General features: G+C 32.1%; 1 protein-coding gene across 3 annotated transcripts in view; it reads left to right on the forward strand.

Annotated features, from left to right (window-relative positions):
• LOC114346442 (glutamate receptor ionotropic, kainate 2-like) overlaps window positions 1–23776 on the forward strand; it is a 793663-nt gene that overhangs the window by 384386 nt on the left and 385501 nt on the right. For all 3 annotated transcript variants that reach the window (XM_050656454.1, XM_050656452.1, XM_050656455.1), the window contains exon 7: window positions 4276–4428. In XM_050656454.1, coding sequence (XP_050512411.1) covers window positions 4276–4428 — 153 coding nt within the window. The remainder of the gene's footprint in view (window positions 1–4275; window positions 4429–23776) is intronic.

The following is a 23776-nucleotide window of genomic DNA, read 5'->3' on the forward strand; positions in this document are numbered from 1 at the left end:
ATTTCTCAGCTTACCGGCTTCATATAAAGTTGTTACATTCCATGTAGCTATTTTATACGGATTCTTCATTTTCATCTTATGTCTGGTGATGTTTTTCTCACATGGATTTCGCTGGCTAGCGACCTGGGAAGCCCTGTGGTTTAATTTTGTATTCCTTCCCCTGCCGGATCTTGAGTTCCGCAGCCCATGATCAGTAATGTTATTCATTTCACTAATTGATTTCATGATAACTTTACTAGGGATTATAATGGGGTGGTTTCCCGTTGCCTTCCCCATCGCAGTGTTTTAGCCGTATCAATCTAATATAGTAATTGTCGCCTAAAAGTGTCCGTATTAAACTGTTCCTAAACTTTTTCTCCACTTTAACACAGTAATGAAAATGCTGCTTCCCATTTCCATGTGTTATATTTTATACTAACCCTAAAATCCGGGGACGCCACTTCCGCCATCCTCGCCGTACCGAAGGCCTCTCCGCCGTGGCTGCCGTTGTGGTCTTCATCCGTACCCTGGACAAGGAACCCTAAGCAGGTACTAGTTTCCCGGGCCAAGAAACACCTGGAATCTGTGGGGGGCAGGGATTGATTCAGTTTCCCTAATAGGACTATCCAAGGAGTTCCAAGGAGTTCCTACCCACTACCCACATATTTTATCTACTCTATGTCATATTATGTAGTTAGAAGTTTTTATTTTGTGAAAACTGTCATTATAGATAGCAGTGCGTGAAGGGTTTAAAGTGTGCGTGAAGTAACAATGTATTTTAAATGGGATTTACTTTTTCGTACTGTTTGTAACTTTCTAGTTGTCATGGTGACAATCCTTAACTTTCGCGTTGTTATGGTGATAACAATATGAGCAATGAAATACAACAAAAGTTTTGATAGTTGTGTGGTTTGAAAGTAGTTAGAATTTTTAAATGTCAAAGTTCTAAAAATTGTAGAATAGAAATGAATTCCAGTGACGAAGAGTTACAGCTTTTTTATTTGCTTATCGTAGATAAAATATTGTATGAAACTGTGCTTGAAGTACTTTTTGCGAACTTAAGAGATTTATAGCACTCGCCACGTTGTCTCTCGTGCTCTAAAAATCGCGTGCGTTCGCAAAAAGCATACTTCACGAACTGTTTCATAAACAACTATTTCCAAATTCATTTTAAAGATGAAACAATTACCTTTAAATGGGGAGACTTTGAAAGTTACTCGCAAGTATGAAAGCTGAGTTATACTTGGAAAAGCCCCATAGAATACCTGCCTGCAATTAATTTTCAGGAAATTTGTTTTCACTCCGGTTTTAACAATTGGATGAAAGTTTACCGAACAACATTTTGTTAATATTTTCAAGAGGAACAACTCTCATTTCGGTAAAATTAAACAACTCTAATAGTTTAGAAAACATAGTAATTTAAGCAATTAAATTATTAATAGTCCAAATAATGAAGCTTAAAATAGGACAAAACCTCGCAATTTTTACAGAATGGATCGATTTGCTTGAAAATTTGAGAATAAGCAGTGGATAGTCCAAGGATCAAAATCTATATGAGGCCGAAATGCGCTTTTACCATGGGGGTGGTTGCCATCCCATGTCGAGGGTGGAAATTTTTTATTTTATTTTGACCGCAAAAGCTGGTAAAAACGTTCATCCTAAACAAAAAACGTTTTATGCATTTTTTTGATAAAATTAATACAGTTGAGTCCGCGAGTCTTTACCCGTGCGTCATCCCTTAAAGCATACGAAATAAGTCGGAAATCTATTTCACGCAACAACAACTGACAGAAAGTGGCTACTGTTCCGATTACGGGTTTAATTATAAAATTTGACGTTATCAAATATATAGAATGTCAAATGTAAGTTTTGCTTCAAAATTTTTGCGCAGAATTACAGCTACATTTGAAGTAGCTTAATAAATTTTTTATTATTATTGATTAATAAATAAATAACCAATTTATAAAAAAATCCAATAACATATTTTATTTTTGTTATTTTATTCACTTTGACGGAAATCTAAACACAGTCATTTCTTTACTGTGTGAATGACGTTAGCTTTGTTTGTTTTAAATATTAATTGCCTAAATATAATTATTTACCTTAAAATTTCAAAGCTCAATATAAAATTAGTTGTGAAAACAACTGTTTGTGTAATAAAAAGAAACTTCAAAACGCAAAAATTCGACAAAAACCGCAAAAAGTTCAACTGACTGACAGCCACAAAATTAAACAAATCAGAAACGTCAAACAAATTCTGCTTAAAATATGAAAACATACCGAATCGTCTTTTTTTGTACCTATCTCTTTTCAATGCACTGAGTCTAGATGGTTCATAAAAATAACATGTGTTATTACTTAATAACAAACGGCAGCTGGTTTGTCATGAGTTTCATGCATGGAAGAGAATGATGCTAGAAAAAAAGTATGTGTTTTATTATGCCAGGTATTAATGACGCACGGGTAAAGACTCGCGGACTCAACTGTAGTTTTCGATTTATTCGCTATCGAATGTGTTAATTTTATATCTAAAAAATCAATGTTTTTAATCAGTTTTCTGCTAATAACTCAAAGAGTTTTAGTTTTATCAAAACAACTTTACTTAACAATAATGTACCTTTTGAAAAAATAAACAAAACTGTTTTGTTTTTAATTTCTTTAAGACCAATAGTAAGTGAGCTATATTTTATTACATGTAAGCTCTTCTTCGTCAAATGCTAAATATTGTAGTTTCAAAGTCAAAAGATGGGAAAACTATGCATGTTTCGAGGATAACTTGTTCAAACTAGTATAAATTATTTAAAAAGATCTATCTCCAGAAATAAAAAAATAATCTCTAGCTCAAAAATTAAGTGACTTATAATAAAAAGAATGTCAGTCCCAATTTTTTTCAGCGAAAAAGTGAACGGAAACTTCCCCCTACTCACCACCCTGATTAAAATTAGTCATTGATCTTGTTTGGTCTTCTTTGTTTATGTATTATTAATAGGTTCTAGATGTGTAACCGGTTTAGAATGATTAATTTTTAGAAAAATGGAGTTAAAAGCGAATAACGAATTTTTGTATTTTGGTAAAAATGGCCTTTTCTTCAAAATAGAGAGATTACCGTCAGAGATACGGAAAAATGTTTAAATATAAAATTGTAGCTTTTTTAATTTCCAAAAAAGGTGGTTTGCAAAATTTTTTTCTACGGCACAAATTGAGTGAGCTATTGATAATTAAAACTTGTAATAACATGCAAAAACCACCTTTACCAACCCTTTCAGAGTCACTTCTTTCTGCGACTGAGGATTTTAAAAATAATTAGGTATTAATAGTCTTATAGGGCTTGTAAAAACCTATTAAATTCTTTTTTACTACACTTTCTACAATAAAAAATAAAAAGTTACGGTTTAAAAATCAATATTAAAAAAAAGGGAGAAATCCAATTGGAAGCATAATAATGTAAGTTGGCGGTATTTTTAGTCATTGGTCCTATTTATTCTTCTTTATTTATATGTTATTAATAGATTTCAGAAGTTTGACTGACTTAAAATGATTAGTTTTAAAAAAACTGGAGTTAAAAGCGAATAATGAATATTTGTAATTTGGTAAAAAATGCCATTTTCTTCAGAATAGAAAGATTAAGAAAAAAGTTTAGATATGAAATTGTAGGTTATTTAATTCCCAAGAACTTGGTTTGAAAAAAATTGATTTTTTCGATATAAGACTAACACTTTCGATAGCGAATACATCGAAAACTATTAATTTTATCAAAAAAATATATAGAACAATTTTTGCTTAACATGAATGTTTTATCGACTTTTGCGGTCAAAATATAATCAAAGAATTTCACCCCCGAGATGGGGTGACAACCACCCCCATGGTAAAAGCGCCTCTTTGCATCATATAGATTTTGATCCTTCTACTATCCACTACTTATTCTTAAATTTTCAAGCAAATCGATCCATTCTGTAAAAATTGCGAGGTGAAAAGCTTCGGTTCCTGGGCTATAATAACAAATAATCTGACGGTTTTCAGCCTGTTACACTTGAAAAATCAAATCACACCAAAAAACACAAAAAATGTCAAAGTATCGAGGGGATATAGATATAAAAGTACATACTCAACAACCCTGACTCCTCGACTAATATGTTATTTCAATAAAAATTTGTGTAAAACATTTGTAAAGTCAGGGCTCTGTCGTTATCTGTGGCCCATATAACAATAATTTTATCTGCTTATATATACACCCTCTCAAAAACTTTTCGTTCAGCCAGTGATTTAGATCTCTGCCAATTTTGTTTTTTATTGCAGGCTGAGCCAGCTTTGATATACGATTCTGTTTTCGTGTTCGCCGTCGGACTGCAGACGCTTGAACAGTCGCATACCCTTAGACTGTCGAACTTATCGTGTGACAAAGAACAACCCTGGGACGGTGGACTGAGTCTCATCAACTACATTAATTCGGTAAGTTGTAAAAAAGTTTAAAAAACGTTAAACGGCAGTCGGGAGTTGGGGACCGTTGCTTAAAATTTCATTCGTCTTTTGCGAAGTATGGAAATGTGGAAATTTTTATTATGTAAAGATATTTCACTACATGCTTTTTATTCGTCTAGCTCGAGTCTTTTAAAATTGCATTCCATAAAAAGATATTGTTTAGTTGAAAAACTTTTTAATTAGGATTAAAATTAGAATTCGTATTAAGATGGACAAATTCACAGCAAAAAATGTGAAAACCTATCGTTAATGATTTCTCGCGTGTGTTTGATTATTCTGAAATATTTAAATTCAGTGAATTATTTAGATAAAAAAACCTAATTTTTAAGTGTCTCGAAATAAGTTTTCTTTTTCGTAGAGTTTGTTTTTAAAAAACTTTATTTCTACAGAAAATGAGAAATACGTACACAGTGTTCAACAAAACTTTATACGTAATTCGTATGAATTCTTTGTACACTTATATATGGAATAATAACTACTGAGTTACAATGAGACTTACTAGACTGACTTAATAATAATGATTAAATGAATATTATAGAATGAATGCTAACAAACACTGTAGGTTGTATTTATAAGTTCGGTGTTTACAACAATTATAATAAATAATAACAATAGTATTTTCCATGGGATATCTTCTTATGATAATATAATTCTCGCCAAATCTTTAGGTTATCTTTAACCAAAGTTATAATAAATATAAACGGGAACTGGTGTATGTTTTCAAAAGACTGATAGTGTGTAAATAAATTTATTAAATCAGCTAAGTACTTTCAGCATATTATGCCATCATCAGAGCTATCCTCAAAAAGACTAAGTTGAAAAATCTTATTCATAAAAAATTATAAAGTGAAACTTACGTCTTATAGGTGTAAAAACCTCAAAAGAAGAGAAAACTTCGAACAAACACATTCTTTAGTTTAAAATAAACCCAGGGATATAACCACTGGTTAGGGTAAAAACCCTTAAATGTTTAAAAATTACATTTAATGTGTTTTTTATAAAATGGCTACCATTCTTACAAACAGCTGTTACTGACAATATTCAAAAACGACAGGCTGCTGACGGAAACAATAGTTCCTAGCGACATCTGTGTTTTTAAAATTATTTAAATTTTTTTTTTTTTTTTTTTGAAAATGGCTTAGTTGTCATATGTAGGTTACTAATTAATGAAATTAATATGAAAACTGAAGTTAAATTTAAATGACAATTGTTAAGTTTAAAGTAAAGTTAAATGTGAAAAAAATCAAATTATCAAAGTATTATTAATTATTAAAAAACCAAACAACCAGTCAGTTCTGACCAAATATAGAAGTGAGATAGATGAAAACCAAGGAGAAGCACCGTTGGACAAGCTCAGAGTTCCAAAACTGTTTGAAAACAATATTATTATTAAAAGGCAAATCGAAAATATTTACTTATTGTAATCAATGAAAGAAAATTCAAATATGTTATAAAGTAATGTTCAAAAAACTAGAGCAATTGTTGGGCATGCTGAATATAACAGTATTAAAGAAACTTCTTAAAGATTGGATCAAATTTACAATTTAATTGAACCTGGGTGTTAACACAATTTTGAGGATTTCTTTTTAATTCCCTGCTAATTTCTAAGTCTTCTAATAAATTCATTTTTGTATAGTTGTTAATGGGTATACTATGTAGAATCCTACTATCTCTTTGGGGACTGAAGTTATGTTTAGAAGCATGTAAGTGATTGCCAAAACTAGATTTGTCAATCTTAGACAAATGTTCTTTGATGCGTGTTTCCAAAGGTCGCATAGTTCTCCCCACATAAGTAACAGGGCAGTCTCCACAGGACAATTTGTATATACCACTTTTTGATGTTTTTCCAATTTTATCTTTGGTATGAGAAAAAATAGATTTGATATTTTCCTTACATTTGAATGATAGTTTAAGGTTGGGGATGTTATTTAGGATTTTGACTATATTATCTGAAGGATAACCTATGTATGATATTGATCTATACATAACTGCTGTAGTGGAATTGTTAAGGACAGAATTGTAAGCTAGGGATCTATTCCTTTTACTCCTTAATTTGTTGAGGATGTTATCAACTAAAGTAGGGGAATAACCATTACTATATGCAAGTTGTTTGATAATATCTAATTCTGAATTGAAATTAGTATCTGATAATGGTAGACTAAGTAAACGATGGATGTAGCAATAAAAGGAAGCCATCTTCTGTTGAAAAGGATGGTTAGAAGATCTAGGGATGGTATGGTCAGTCTGAGTAGGTTTTCTAAAGACTGAAAAAATTAATTTACTGTCCATCCTAGTTAAAGTAAGGTCTAGGAAATTTATAAACTTGTTGGACTCGGTTTCTAGAGTGAAATTTATAGCTGGATGTAAATTGTTGAGCAAATAAAGAATATTTTCAGCATCTGTAGAATTGCCATCTATAATAGCCAATACATCATCAACATACCTGAACCAGTATAAGATTTTTTGGAAAGAGTTTTGGTTCGAAGAATTATTATCAAATATGTTAACCTCGAGGTTGTTAAGAAACAAATCTGCTAGCAAAGGTGATAAAGGATTACCCATTGCCAAGCCTTGTGATTGTCTATAAATAATATCGTTAAAGGTGAAGAAATCTTGCGATAAACAAAATTTAAGTAAATCCAACAAGTGAGGAATTGAAACTCTATTAATATTACTTTTAATAAGTAAATTCTCCACTATAGGAATGGTTTCATCTCTAGGTACATTAGTAAACAAATTACTTACATCAAAAGAAACTAGAAAGAAGTCTCTAGGTAAGTTTAAAACTGACAGCTTATTTACTAAATCGGTAGAATTTTTGACAGAATAAGAAGGTTGTAAAGTTATTGTAGATTGTAAAATGGAATTAATGAATTTAGACAATGTAACAACTGGTGTGTTGTAAAAGCTAACCACTGGTCTCATAGGAACATTCGGTTTGTGAATTTTTGGTAAACCATATAGTCTAGGTATTTGAGGATTTGACAAAATGAAGGTTTTTTCTTTCGTTTTATGTAATTGTAGGAAATCTTTATGTTTAGATAAGGTATTTTTTAGGTTAGTGATTAATTTATTTAGAGGATTTCTATCTAAAATGTCAAAGTTGTTATTTCTTAAAAACTCTTCAGTTTTCTGAACATAATCACTATGATGCATGATGATGAGGCAGTTGCCTTTGTCAGCTTTAGTTATGATGAGGTTATTACTTTTCAGTTTGAAGGATAATTGTCTAATCAAATGGAGTTGTTTAAAACATTTGGTTTTAATGTTTAGTGTGTACAAGTCAAACAGTCTTTTTCTATTCATTATCTAAAGTTATAATAGATTCAAAAAAGACAAATGGAAGAGATACCCAAGCACAAAACACTCGAAATATTACGAGACATATAAAGAAAAAAGGAAAGAGGTTAAAATAGCGGTAAAAGCAGGAAAGGAAAAGTCATGGGAAAGATTTGGACAAAAAATGACAAAAAATTATAGGAAAAACCAAAAACTCTTCTACGACGCATTAAAACAACTCAGACAAAAGAAAGAGCACACGATGCCGAATATAAAAGACAAGAATGAAAACGTACTAACAGAAGAAAAACAAATAATGGAAAGATGGAGAGAACATTTCAAAGAGCTAACTCGGGCAGACACGGACAACATAGGGGAGATACAATAAAGGAATGAAGAACAACAAGTGGAATCCATAACAAGAGAGAAATTGGAGAAAACAATAGAAAGAGTAAAATTGCGGAAAGCACCAGGCATGGACCATATCACCCCGGAAATGATAAAATTAATGGGGACAGAGGGAATGGATAGCATGAGAGAACTAATGAATTATATCGTAAATAGAGCAGATTTACCAAAGGACTGAAAGAAATATATTATATTACCAATACACAAAAAGGGAGACAAGGGAAACTGTAATAATTACCGAGGTATCACCATATCAAGTATCCCTGGGAAGGTATTCGCAAGAATAATAGAGACAAGAATAAAAACCCAAATAGAAACAACTATGGAAGACACACAGTGTGGATTCAGGAAGGACAGAAGCGCGCAAGACCTAATATTCACATTAAGACAAGTAAGTGAGAAGGTAGTCAAGAAGAATAGAGAGATACATATGTGCTTCATTGACCTGGAAAAGGCGTTTGACAGAATCCGAAGAAAGGACTTATGGAAGACACTAAAAGAAAGAGGAGTCGACAGGCACATAATAGAAGTAATAAAGGATATGTAAAAAATAATACACATACTACAGTAAGAACCAATAACGAGGAATCCAGAGAATTTACTACAAGTCAAGACGTCAAACAGCGATGCGTGCTGAGTCCACTGCTATTTTGAGTGGTACTGGATGAAGCGATAAAGAAAGCCAAGAGAAGAATGAGAAAACTAATATTAGGATACTGGCAAATGAAACGGACTCAACTATCAGAGCTGCTATTTGCAGACGACATGGTATTGATAACAGAAAACAGAGAAGACTTGCAAAACAATCTTGAAATCCTAGAAGAAGAACTATCAAACATAAATATGAAAATTAATACAGAGAAAACAAAAACAATGATAATTTCAAATACGAGGAAGACACACGCAATAGAATTAGACGGGAAACAACTAGAGCAAGTGGAATATTTTAAATACCTAGGAGTAATAATCGAATCAAATGGTAAACAAGACATGGAAATAAACGAGAGAATGGGACGAACAGGAAGCTTATTTAACACTATGAAAACAATATTTTTGTTCTTTCTGGTCCATTGCTAGGTTTAGATTTAGATAAAATAGATCTCAATATGTTTGTTTCTTTGAATGTTGTTGAAATATTAAATTTATTTCCTATCGTTTTAAGTTTGTCGGATAATCATTTTATGCATGGTAGAGTTATTTTCCTTGTAATATTTCTTGTGAATGTTATAGCTCCTAAGTTGTTCTGTTCCATTTAATCCATCCGAAACACATATCAATTCTATGTATGGTGGAGATGTATAGATGATAATGTTTTCAATATGGTCTAATTAAACATTTCTTTCTTTTTTATGAACATTACTTCACTTTTTCTCGGTGTTTAGTTCCATTCCCATATTTTCTATTTCCTCTGTCAATATGTTTATAATTATTTGTAGTTTAATCTTCTTTATAATCTTCGTTATAATATTCCCCCTAAGATAATAAGTAACAAGTTTGTTTGTCATAATATTATTATTGTTTGTTTTTATTAAGGTGACCAACTGTACTCATTTACTGAGTTTTTTACTCTTTTTTCACAAAACCGCACTCTTTTCCAGTCCTGTACTCTGAAAGTACTCATTTGTATAATGTTATACTCATTGTGGACCGATAGAATGGATAGTGAACTTTAGAGCATTAAATTGTTTCAAATGGACCCTTATAAACAGTAAAATTGAATGGAAAGAATTTTCTTCAGCAGTCGAATTTATAATGAAGGAAGTAAAAGATATTGTTATTAATGACCATTTTCTCTTTGAAGAAATTCGAATAGTAAAGTTATATTTAAATGAAGAAAAATTGAAGAAATGGAACAATGAGAAAATAGAACTTGAAAAAAGATGGGCAGAAATCATTCGGCATTTTAGAGTAGAACATATCCCACATGAAAATTTAAAAGTTTTAATAGAAATTTGCTTATTTTGTCCAGACCCTAATTAATGCTGCTGTTGAAAGGGTATTTTCACTAGGGAATGATTATTGGAGCAGTGAGAAATCGCAACTTTCTGTAAAAACATTATCTGCCGTCTTAACAGTCAAATTTAATATGCAAAGTAAAAGTTGTTGGGATGTGGCTACATTATTATAGAAACATCCTCATTTAGCAAAAAAATGCACTCCAAAGAAAAATATCTTTTTAAAAGAAAATAAAGTTTTTATCGTTTATACAGCCAGTTTCATGGGACACCTAATGTACCTCGTTATAAGCGAAACATCGTAATATCCGTGTTCGTTATAGGGAGAGTCCACTGTACTTGCAAAGTGTACTCTTTTTGAACAAAAAATAGTTGATCACCATATTTTTATTTTAGTGATCTCAATTATTTTGCGCATAATTATATTAATCAGAAAGAGTAATCTGATAATAGTTGTCTTATAGCTTAACGTTGTCTAGTCGGACAAACTTTGATGTATGGGAACACTGGAACAGGCGAAGTTTTAATGGTGGAACAGATTAAAAATTTGGAACGCCAGACTACAAAAAGGTTCCATGTATTTTGTCGGAGAGAACTTCCAATTGATTTGATGCCCTTTCATTAAACTCTTATACAAAAATCAGACTGGTATTTATCACCAACTGGGCATTTTAGGCAACTGGGCTACTGGACAAGTCCGACACGTTGAACATGTCAAATGACATGTTGGTGATAAATAACAGTCTCATTTTTGCATGAGAGTTTCATGAAAGGGTAACAAATCCATTGGAAGTTTTGTCCGACAAAATACATGTCCGACGTTTTCGTAGTATGACGTGACAAATTTTTAACATGTTCCACAATTAAAACTTCCCCTGTTCCAGTGTTCTCATACATCAAAGTTTGTCCGACTAGACACCGTTAAACTATTAACAAATTTTCAGCTTGCTATTAATCAACTTTGTTTAGTACGCGGGATCCAGGCCTATTCTATATAATATAATATACCAAGTGATAAAAAAATATGAAACACAAAATGTTGTTGTGCATCGTAAAAATATAGAACCCAATTTCTAACGGAGACAGTTTTTTTTGTTTGATCTGAATATGTTTACAATCACTTAACAGCTTGTTGATGAAGTACATTAACAGGTCATTTTACTTTTTGATAAAACTCACGTATAGTAAATAGAAACCCGCTGGCGGGTGAATGACAAAAAAAAACGTAAATTTTGTTCTCGGAATTTAAAGAGTTTTTTTAAAGAGGGATTTAAAAATTATTTATCAAAAATGAAAACCATTTTCAATTTAGTTGCCACACGAAACTACAGCCGCATTATATTCTAGTTCAATCAGAAAGTGCAGCAAGCACCTCTACCGGTTTCGAAACTTATTAGTCTCTCATCAGGAGGCATATATGCTGCTCTCTCTGACCCAACCAAGACAAACCCCGGCCTAATCAGAGACTAATAAATTTCGAAACCGGTAGAGGTGCTTGCTCCACTCTCTTATTGGACTAGAATATGATGCGGCTGTAGTTTCGTGTTGCAACGAAATTGATAATGGTTATTCATATTTGATTTACATGTTTACTTCTATTGGAGTACGAAGGGAACCATTCTCGTTGGAACTTTACCGCGCTGAGCAGATGGGACGTGAATTATAAATTGTGAAATTCCCTCATCTTCTGTAGTTTGAGCATCCGTTATGGCTTGCAAATTTTAGAAGCCTCGGAGGTGTAATCAGAGAAGGTTTCCATTGTTTTCAGTCTGATGGGATGTAGAGTAATATTTTTGGTATTGTTTTATAGGTGTTATTAGATTAAAAACTTAGTCTTTTGCTAGCAGTTTCCGCATTTCGTTCGTTGCAATCCGTGACTGCACGCCAGGGTTTGTCCTGGTTGGGTCAGAGAGAGCAGCATATATGTGCCTCCTGATGAGACACTAATAAGTTTCGAAACCGGTAGAGATGCTTGCAGCACTCTCTGATTGGACTAGAATATGATGCGGCTGTAGTTTCGTGTTGCAACGAAATTGAGAATGGTTATTCATTTTTGAGTAAAATATTATTTGAAATGCACAACAATGACATGAGCTAAAAATTGTGAATTGTGAACCTGCAGGCCACTGGGTAGTTTTCAATAATTTATTAAGCAGCAGATTTATTATTTCATTTAAAAAACGTAAATATCCAGCAACAGGTGCCTTGCTGGAAAATAGATTAGTTAAGTGTCCTATACAAGGTACAAAAAAAATTTGTAAAGAAGCTCTATGATGTGCGATTTGATGTAAAATGGAGAAATATATTTTGTAAAATTTAACGATAATACAATAAAGTATAATAGTACAATATAGATACCGTTGCACGTCATCCGCGTCATAGCACGTGACGTCACATGATACCAACACGGAATATTTAAGTCGTAGGTTTGTTCCTTTTTAGAATCGTTTAGCTGAGTACATAGGAATTACTGCCACTAGACATACTTTATAATATACGCGTAGAAATAAGATTATTATTAATCTAAATTTAAAGAAACATACCATAACTTGTTTCATTTAATTTGTATAAGTGGAATATAAAACGTTTTTATAAAGCATACTTGTTCGGATTACACTCTAACTGCGATTGAACAAAGGTGACAGTTTGGGATAAATTGGTAACATTTATTTGACAGTTGCGTTATTGACACCTCAGATTTGTTTTTTTATTCTTTACTATAAGTATTTGTTTTATTATAGGTATTTATTGTTTTTATTATTTACTTTAACGTAAGATTATAACTCCACCAGCCTTACACCTAAAGGTAGAAAGGCTTAGGACTAAGTAAGTAAGTAAGTAAGATTATAACTTAATTCTTGTTTCCTATTTCTAATGTTTTACTGTTTTATAACGCGAAAGTTAAGGATATTTGATTATATATTAAAGTGTGTCAAAATAGGTATTTATTGTTTTTATTATTTACTTTAACGTAAGATTATAACTTAATTCTTGTTTCCTATTTCTAATGTTTTACTGTTTTATAACGCGAAAGTTAAGGATATTTGATTATATATTAAAGTGTGTCAAAAACAGTGCGAAAAAGTAAGTCCCATTTAAAGTAGATTGTTACTTCACGCACACTTTAAACCCTTCACGCACTGCTATCTATCATAGAAAAAAGTGTTGTGTGATTGGGTAGAATGCGATTTTTACCCTTCAAAAACTATGTCACGTATTTCAGCACCGTTAATTGGAAGGATACTACAAATCTGGCCTCCATATAAGTGGTCTGTAGCTTCGACATGATAGGTGTGAAATTTTAAACGTTCTTGTTGTTGATTGGATAGGAAGGGTGCCATAATCTAGCCTCCATGCTAGGTACATAGCCTCCATACGGTACTTCCAATATTTAATATTTTATTCAAGTGGACAATAAAGGTAAAACACAAACAACTTTTGTTTCTTACTTATTTTTTTATACAATAATGTGACATGTTACATAGAAATACGAGTATTTAATTTGGATTAAATAAATGTTTACTTGTTGAGTTTTTCCACCGTCTGCACACAACAGCTGAACGGAGCCATTAGACCTAACAACAAAACGCGAAATAAAGTGTGTATTTTAAAACTGTTGGATAAACAGTACCTACAATCAGAAAATCTCTACCTTACAATCAGAAAAACTTACCTTTAAAAAGGTACTCGATTACAAAATAACAAAAATATCAAAAAACACGACTGAATATCAGCTTTTTATGGTGACACAAAAACATCACATAACCGACCATATAAAATAACTGAACGACAACGAACGAACGAACATGAACACTCTACACAGATTCACAGATAGCACAGGATTTGTCAAAAGTCATGTTCCACCAATCACAATGCCGACATCAGCGCCTCTGACAAAATGGAAGGAAAATAAATACAAGTATATGTTTTTTCTTAGAGTGCGCGGGGCATGCTATCTATAATGACAGTTTTCACAAACTAAAAACTTATACATAATATGACAAATAGTAGATAAATATCTATTATGAACATTTTCATATGAAGTTCATATTATTTAGGGCCGGTTGTTCGAACGCTAATCAACATTGATCACTATCAAATATTTAATTACTGTCACAACTGTCAATGTCAACTTTGGTTGGGTTGCTGAAAACATAGTTAATTATAATTATGAGATTAGTTAATCAATTAACATAACAATTATTAACATAATTGATTAACTAATTTTATAATTGTCATCAATAATTATGTTTTCGGCAACCCAACCAAAGTTGACATTGACAGTTGTGACAGTAATTAAGTATTTGATAGTGATCAATGTTGATTAGTGTTCGAACAACCGGTCCTAAGTCTCATAATGGTGTATAAGTAAAATTTTGAAATTTCAAAAAAAAATATGTGTGCATTAATGAGTTTAACCAATTAAATTTTTTTATTGAAATGGAGATATTGCTACAAAAAATTCTAACACGCGTGCAAAAATCAGAAACGAATATTTTGAATATTGTAAAGGCAAAAGCGCTGTTAGTCATGTGGAATAAAATAATTTGGTATCGGAAACAACGTAACAGGAAGTTGTTTCGGATATGTGCGGGTAAATCGACATCGGATGGGATCTGCACTGTCTGTGACACAAGCATATATACATAATGAAGTTATTTATGTGAAATAATGTATACAAATTGCAAAATAATTGGTAATTGGTATAAATATACTATTTGTCTAAAGTATACCAATGGTTTCAGATTTAAAACAGAGTGATTGGTTATAAGTGTAAAAGAGTAATCGGGTCAAATTAAAGTAGAGTAAAACCTCGATCCTCGATATAACGGACTAGTAGGGGGGACGGGATATCCGTTAAAGCCGAAAGTCCGTTAAACAATCAAAGTTGCCATCATCTGAATGTCGAATATTTTTAGGGAGATAAGCAGGAGCGTTGTCTAAAATCAATAAACACTTCACCTATTTGGGCGGTATTTCCTGTTCCTTTTGTTGAAATTGTCTCACTGCAGGTACAAATTCTTTAAAAAATCAATTTTTGAAAATATCTATGGTAAACCATCCCTTATTAGAGACAGTGGCGGCTCGTACTACTTTAAGAAGGTAGTGCCAAAATTTTTAGTGACGGGTTCACGATATTGTCAAAAAAGTTATAAAACAAAAATTTAAAAAAAAATAGGCGCTGATACTTTTACCTTATGTATCTTATGTATATTTATCTGAGATGTCAATAAAGTGTTCAAAATTTATCAAAACAGTTCCGTTAATTCATTAAAAATAAAAAACTCTCAACTTACAACCGTTATTTACTGCTAATATTACTTAGCTTGTATCACGATTTAGTCTCTATTTACAAAATTATAAAAATAATACTATTTCATTATTTACACACATGCACAAAGTTGTGTTAATACCACTTTTAAAGATTACGATACATCCTTCTTGTTTTTTTTTGGTTGCAAAGTTTTCAATAACTTTATTATTAAAATTATCAATACCATTTACAAAATGCTTTTCTGCAGATAACATACCTAAGTCGTTCTTCTTTCATTGTATTTTTAACTAATGTTTTAATTCGTTTTAACATCGATAAACAGCGTTCTGCTTCAGATATTGATATAGGAATGGTAATTAAAATACTTAAAAGTTTAATAGTTTCTTCCAATGTGCTTTTTAAACCTTCATCATTTAATAAAACTCATAGCGGAATAGCTCCAGAGGTAGTACTTAATTCGTCTCACGTCTCACTAATACAGTAGTACTTCTAATTCAGTTTTAAACCGAGTTTTGTTTAAAAATTAAAATTGTCTCCATGTTTCATTAAAAAATGATTAGGGGAACCGACGCTTGTAAGCAGAAAACTTCTCAGTTCCTTAAATATGCCTATATTTTGTGAATTTTTTTTCGTCGAGACCTCTTTAAGCTAACTCGAAAGCTCCACAAAACCTTATAAAATTTGTAAAGAAAAACTACCAAAAGAGTTTTTTAAGATACTAATCTGATTCGTTGTCAATTAATAAATTAGGTAAACTTAAGAAATAATCAAAATATTATTTATACTACACCCACGATCATGATGCACTAAAAGTTTAATAACAATATTATACATACAAAAACTTTAACAGAAAATAGACATAACAAAAGCGACAAGCCAGCACTTAAAGAAACTCAAAATAAATAAATATTATACCCTTGCCCTCGTGCCCGGCACGAGATTCTCATTTAAGGTATACTAAATAGTCCAATATAGCTCTTTCTCTGTCACTTATATATGATGCTCGTAAATCTTTCTCTTTTCAGCCGTGCCAGTACCAATTTTGGCTCAAAATTCTCCAGCCGAATAGTCTCCGCTGTAAGTGGTAGCGATTGTACTACGCGCACAGTTGCCAGATTTGATATAATTTATAAAGATAAAAAGAAATACACACAAAAAGTTACCAGGCATTAAATGATTTTAAAAATAAAAAATATGCTTCTGCATAGTAAGGAAGGTAGTGCCATGGCTCTATGGCACTACCTCACGGGCCCCCACTGATTAGAGATATAATATGAAACGAGAAGATGATGCATTATACATATCTTTAACAACTCTAAGGGCCGGTTGTTCGAACGCTAATCAACAATGATCACTATCAAATATTTAATTACTGTCACCAAAACTGTCAATGTCAACTTTTATTGGGTTGCTGAAAACATAATTGATTATAATTATGAGATTAGGTAATCAATTAACATAACAATTATTAACATAATTGATTAAGTAATTTCATAATTGTAATTCAGCAACCCAAACAAAGTAGACATTGACAGTTGGTGACAGTAATTAAATATTTGATAATGATCATTGTTGATTAGCGTTCGAACAACCGGCCCTAGGTTTACCAGATTTGACAACAATTATACTGTGCCGAGATCCTGACCATGCTGATTTTTCTTCCAGAATCCGATTATTCATATTTTTTGCATGCAAAATTTTTTACCACTTGATCGGATTTTTTGTCCGTTATATCCGAAGTCCGTTAAATAGAGGTCCGTTCTATCGAGGTTTTACTGTACTAAATTACTTAAATATTAAAAAAAATTAACCAAAAGGATAATTTCAGTACGCTTATAATTTGGAAACAATTATTAATTATTTAAATGATAAACATCAATAAACAATACAATAATTTTGACATATCGGCGGTCCGGAATAAGAATGACGTAACTGCAAATTTTGCCAATTCCTGTTTATTGCGTAATTAACTTCTAAAATACTGTATACAGATGATACAAATGCGACAGAACGATACGCACCATTTTAAACCTTGTTTCCGATGAAGAATGACGCAACTGTAAATAGGGTTAAAATGGGAGGACTAAATTAAGATAATGAAATTCGGACCAATTGGGAATAAGAGCAACCGCTGTAAGAATAAACGGCATAATAAATATTTAAAAATATTTTTTTGAACAGAAAAATTTTCAGATAAAAATGACGCAACTGTAGATAGGGTTTAAAATGGGGGGTTGAATTGAGATAATGAAATTCGAACCAATGGGGATGAAACTAAAAGCCGTCATTGTAAGAATAAACGTCATACCGATGCTCTAGACGGTTACTCTTTATTTAATCACTATTTTAAATATTTAAAAATTTTTAGATGAAGAATGACGCAACTGTAAAAATGGTTGAAGTGGGGAGGTTAAATTAAGATAATGAAATTCGAACTATTAGGGATAAAAATAAAAGCCATCATTGTAAGAAAAAACGCCATACCGATGCTCCTGGACGATTACTCCTTATTTAATCCCTATTTTAAATATTTAAAAATTGTTGTTTTGCTCTCCTGAGAAATTTGGCTTTTTGCAGTTACGTCATTCTTATTCCAGACGGGCGATATATTTTAAACGTTATGACTTAGCTTAAAGAGTCTGCCCTATGTTTTTATAGTATATTAAGCAACGAGCAATTAATGATGGTCATTGTGATGCGAGTATGATGGATATGAAATGAGCCGCCTAGCGGCGAGTTTCGTATAGAGTACGAGCTTCATAATGATAATTAAATGCTCTAGTTATATACACGATTTTGTCTATGATCATTCAGAACAAAAAATATATTCAGATTTATTAATTTTGTAACGCAAACAAATTAAGTAGTTTGTCAGTTTGTTTACATATTGAGAACTGTCAAAGCGTATGTATTTGATTCGCCATTGGTCACTGCGCGTGTGCCACCTTCATCGCGAATGCTATATCGCGATTCTATTGGTTAAAAATCTGTATCGTAATGAAAATTTGTATCATAATGAAGTTCATTTTGATACAGGTAGTGAAATCATATTATGGTATGAGAATAAAAAAGCATTGTTTCAACTGTGATGTTTATTTGTGTATTTGTTCGCAACCAACTTTTTGATGCTTGGTAAGTCAAAGTATGTTCTTAAATAAATTGATTATATTTTTTGATACATTGTTTTTTAGTCTATATTTCTTGATAAAGGCATGGCTATTCTGCCGAAACGCCGAAGTATCTTTTTTGGTATTGTACAATTTTTATACACATTTTTTCTGATTTCCTTAGGGCGATCACTTTTTTGCTGTATTTTGATTTTTTGCATTTTTTACTTTGTTTTTAATTGCATATTCTTGTATAAAAGGGCACCAAATTTTGTTTTGTGTGTCAAAGAAAAAAGTAGTGTTGTGCCAGTGAGTGCTTTTCTCCTGGGAGTGAGTTTCACCCTTTCTCGGAGGTGAAAAGACATGCATTCAAAATAAGTCTAGACTTGGATATTCTGACTAATTCTAAGCAACTTCTGTTCTATAGAGTTTTTTTTTTTTCACTAAGTCAACATTTTTGCATTATTTGCGTATGAATAATATGTTCATTTTTAAACAAAACGAAAGAAATTTTTAGACAGATTTTCGCAAGCAACTCAAGAAGTACCTAAGTATTTTATTCAAAAAACTTTCTCAGCAATGACTTATAAAAAACTGAAAAAAATAATATATATCTATATAAAGCTTGTAGATCCAGTGGAAGCAGAGTTGTAGTTAATGAAATATAGGTTCTTATTAATTAAATTTTAAATCAAATATTTCAACGTAAAATAACCAAAAATTCGGGGAAAACTCATTACAACTTTTTAAAAGTATTTAATAAAAGCTTTATTTTTGTTTTTTAAAAAGTTTCTAGTAACAAAAGCAATGTAAGATATGCTCAGAATAAAGATGGTTCCTATTTTTTGGTAAAAAAATCGTAAAAATCACCCCCTAGTAGCATCCCAAATGAAACTGATCGTTACTGTTTTACAAGGTACTTTACTTATGATTAATTATTTATATGAGAAATAAGCCACAATTAAAATGAAAAAAATAATTTTATTAACGTTTCGACGCCCAAATCGGGTGCCTTTGTCGAAAAACAAAATATTACTCTATTATTTTGAAAACGGCACACGATTTTGGCGTCGAAACGTTAATAAAATTATTTTTTTCATTTTAATTGTGGCTTATTTCCCATATAAAGAATTAATCATAAAAATGGCACAAGAAAATAGCTTCAGAACAACATTAAGATACTTTACTTAGATACTCAAAGACAAAAATATTGCATATGCCTGTGGAATGAAATTTTTTGTGCTGTTATCCTTAGCCCCCTGTATGATAGGAATAGGATTGTTTTTATCCGAATGCGATATTATAAAGTATCATATAAATGCTATACTCGGATTTAAATCTGATCTGGCCTTTATGCTGGCCAGCATAATTTTTAAATTGAATCTCATCAAGGTAAGTCTTTACTATGTTAGGTACATGAAGAAGTGCATTAACACCAATATGCCATCTCCAATATGGATTTCAAGTTGAAAAATTATAAGTGATACCAGAAATTTCAAGGAGTATAAAAATGTAGGTTTTGCTTTTTTATATTGATCGAGATGAAGTAATCATAAATTCTAATAACTCAAAGGATCCATGTTGATGTTTAAAAAAATTGACGAAGCAATAGATTTCTTAGCTATAACGTAATTGCTTTTTTTTAATTTTCTGTAATAGGTTTCTTATTCAGTTGTCACTGTTTCTTAAATGCAAATAGTAATCACATTTCAAAGTCATAGTAGCATATCTGCAGATTATTTCTCCGGATTTAGTCACTAACATCGTTATCCATCACAAATACTTCAACAAGCAAGTTTTTTCATGGTAATATTACAAATTATTTTATTCAAACAAATGAATACAATTATTCATAAAATTCAAATTAAATTTATTGCACTGAAATTCATGCTACAGTGTAAAATAAAGGGGAGTAAGCAATAAAAATTAATTGTACAAACTTTGGGACGCAAGGGTGAAAAATGTCTCTTTTGTATTTATACTGGTTTGACTTCAGAGCGAAGAATTATGTAAACTATTCTTGATACCGGCAATTTGACAGTCAAATTATGCTTTAAAATTTTAATCTTGAAAATTTCTTACGTACATTTTTGAATCTCAATGATCAAAACTTAAAACACAGTTACCAAAACGTATATTAAAAAGTACAAAAACGCCGAGAACGCCCGAGATATATAAATATACCTATAAATAGTCCAGTCACAAATTTTATTGTTCTAAGTTTAAAGGGGGTAAATAGTAATGTAAATTTAAATTCGAGACTGAATCGCTTTTCTTAATATCTCAGTCATTTTCAAATTTTCTACAAAAATGGTAGGAACTGAAATTGTTACAAAATGCGATTTCCGACGATTTCTTTTTTACAAATTTTTTCGTGCGCTCGGTATTTTCCGAAGAAACAGGGAAAATAGGGATAAAGTGTAATTATTGAACTAAGTATCATTTTACTATTACCTTTACTAATATCAATATTTGATGTCGTACCTATGCGGTAAAGGCGCGAATGTAAGAGCTTGCGGGGATTAGATTTTCTGTTTTGTTAACTCAACCCTTTTTGACTGCAATATATACGGAACAATATGCAATCCCCGTAACAAGGCAAGTTTTCTTAGCAAGCAGACTTCGAATCATTTCTTTCAGCCAATAAGAAAAACTATCATTTTTAACATTCTTCTTACATTTCTGCTTAATTCTGGTTATTATTTGTTTGCCTATTCGTGAGTTAAAATCTCCCAGTATTATTATCTTTCCTCTTACTTGATCTATTACTTGTAATTCTTCAGAAAAGTTGCTGTTTTTATTTTAGGCTTGGTATTTTCTGGGCCGTATACTCCCATGATATTCAGGTCTTCCTTCTCCATTTTTATCTTTTTTGTTACAATCTTGCCTGATAATAATATGTATTGACAATCATGATTTTGGTATCTTTGGTTTATTAGTAAGACTACACCTTCTTTGGTCCTGTTTTATTTTGCTACTCCACTGTAGATTAGCATATATGTTACCGGCCAATCCCGATTTCAGGACAAACTAGTTTATCCTGATATAAATACATACATTTCAGGCCAAACTAGTTTGGCCTAGGCCAAACTAGTTTATCCTGATAGACGCACACTTCAAGCCAAACTAGTTTATCCTGGAGTGTATGTTTTATATCAGGATAAACTAGTTTAGCCTAGTCTAAACCAATTTAATCTAGTCGAAAATAATTGATTACTGATTGCTTCCTGATTTAAACGTAAGCTTAGAAGACACTATTAAGAGTTGTACCTAAGACTTTTAAGTATTTAGGGTAAATGATATACCGAGATGGCACTTGTATGAAAGATATAGAAATGAAAATAGTACGAGGAAAACAAGCCCCGAAAGCACTCCATGGAGTGATATGGAAAAACACTCTAACTAAAGAAAACAAAAAAGGATTTTTCAGGGCATAGTGCTGAATATTACCCTACAAGAGCGGAGGAATGGCCAGTGACAACAATAATACGAAATAAAATACGACCAGTTGAATTGGAGTTTATGAGTCTACAAATTATGTACAAAGAATGCCAGAGCACAGGTGGCCGAAAAGATTACTGGACTGTGACCCGCGGGGAGGAAGACGGAGAGGAAGACCTGCTGTGAGATGGAAAACTTACATAGGAAATGCTATGATAGATAGAGACCTCAGAGATGGCGACGGGGAGAATAGAGTGCTATGGAAGACGAAAACGGCAAACTCATAATGGGAAAAAGTCAAGAAGAAGAAAGTAATTCAGCGAACTAGTACGGCTAAATATAAATAATAAATTGAATAAAATACTTGGTGGTGACTGACGTCATCGAGAGGATAGCCAGGTTGAAGTGGAGATGGGCAGAACACGTAGCCAGAATGACAGATGGGCGATGGACGAAGAGGTTATTGGAATGGAGGCCAAGAGAAGACAAGAGAAGCGTCGGTCGACCGCCTACAAGATGGACTGACGACTTGAGAAAGGTAAATAAAAACTGGATGAGGGCGGCGCAGGATAGATGGGGTTGGAAACGAGGGGAGGAGGCCTATGTTCAGCAGTGGACTTTTGAGGCTGGATGATGACTTGGTTCTTGAAAAACTAATCATTTTTGGTAAAATTGTAATTATTCGTAACAAAAAAACAATAAAATTGAGTTATATTCGTGGTCGGACTGACAGACAGCCTAGGTCAGATTTCTCACCTTTAGTACCATCCTTGGATTATAAGCTTGCATTTGACACCTCATTTGCCATTCTACCTGGTATAATGACGGAGGAATTGAGTTCACGGACAGAAAGACGGACGGACGGACGGACGGACGGACGGACGGGCAGACGGACGTGGATAATTCAACGTTTCCACATTTTTTCAAAATTGGTTAAAACAATATTAGTTCGTACTCGCTTTTATTCGTAAGTGTATTATTTCTTTTAATTTTTGGAGAACATTTCCTCCTTTTATTTATTATTTTTTATATTATTTAATTATACAAGAATATATTGATTTATAGTGTGTATCAATATCTTCATTCGATGTATCATATGATACAATATATCGATGTATAATTTCTTTTGCCATCTCTGTTGGGACGTGATTTGGGAATTCCCCGCATGTAAAAGTCCTTACATGTTCGCTAAATTACTTTCGACTCGGCTAAATTGGTTTAAACTAGGACGTACTAGTTTATCCTGAAGTGTGAGTCTTTATTATATCAGGATAAACTAGTTTGGCCTGAAGTGTGTGTATTTATATCAGGATAAACTAGTTTGTCCTGAAATCGGGTTTGGAAGGTTACATATATATTTTGATTTTTATTTTTCTTTCTTTTTTATTTTCCTATAGAGCGCATATGTCTATTTGTTTTTATTTCAGCATTCAATCTCTCTCATCAATCAAACATGTGTGGGACATTTAAAAAAACATAATTCTTTCATAGGTGAATAACACTTAAAATCGTTTAGTTTTAGGGATCTTGTGATAGCAAAGTAGACAGAAATATCTCATGCGAACATTACCGATATCATTTTGACTATAAACCATCGATATAAAGTTGAAATAAAACTATGTGGAGATTTAGACAAGGCGAAACCGGCGGGTTCGTTGGAAAAAATATTCCCATGAGATTTTTTTGCATAATCATATTCGTGAGACATCCCAGAGTAAGGTTCAAGAAGTCGCCCACGTGAAAAGTGGTCCATTTTTTTTTATTTTTTTTAATCAAATTACAAAAATCAATATTGTCGGCCCGGACACATTTTTTTAGGTTTTTTGGACCATTTTGAACAAAAAAAGGTCTCT

The sequence above is a fragment of the Diabrotica virgifera genome, chromosome 7, assembly GCF_917563875.1.
Source record: "Diabrotica virgifera virgifera chromosome 7, PGI_DIABVI_V3a".
Taxonomy (NCBI): Eukaryota; Metazoa; Arthropoda; class Insecta; order Coleoptera; family Chrysomelidae; genus Diabrotica; species Diabrotica virgifera.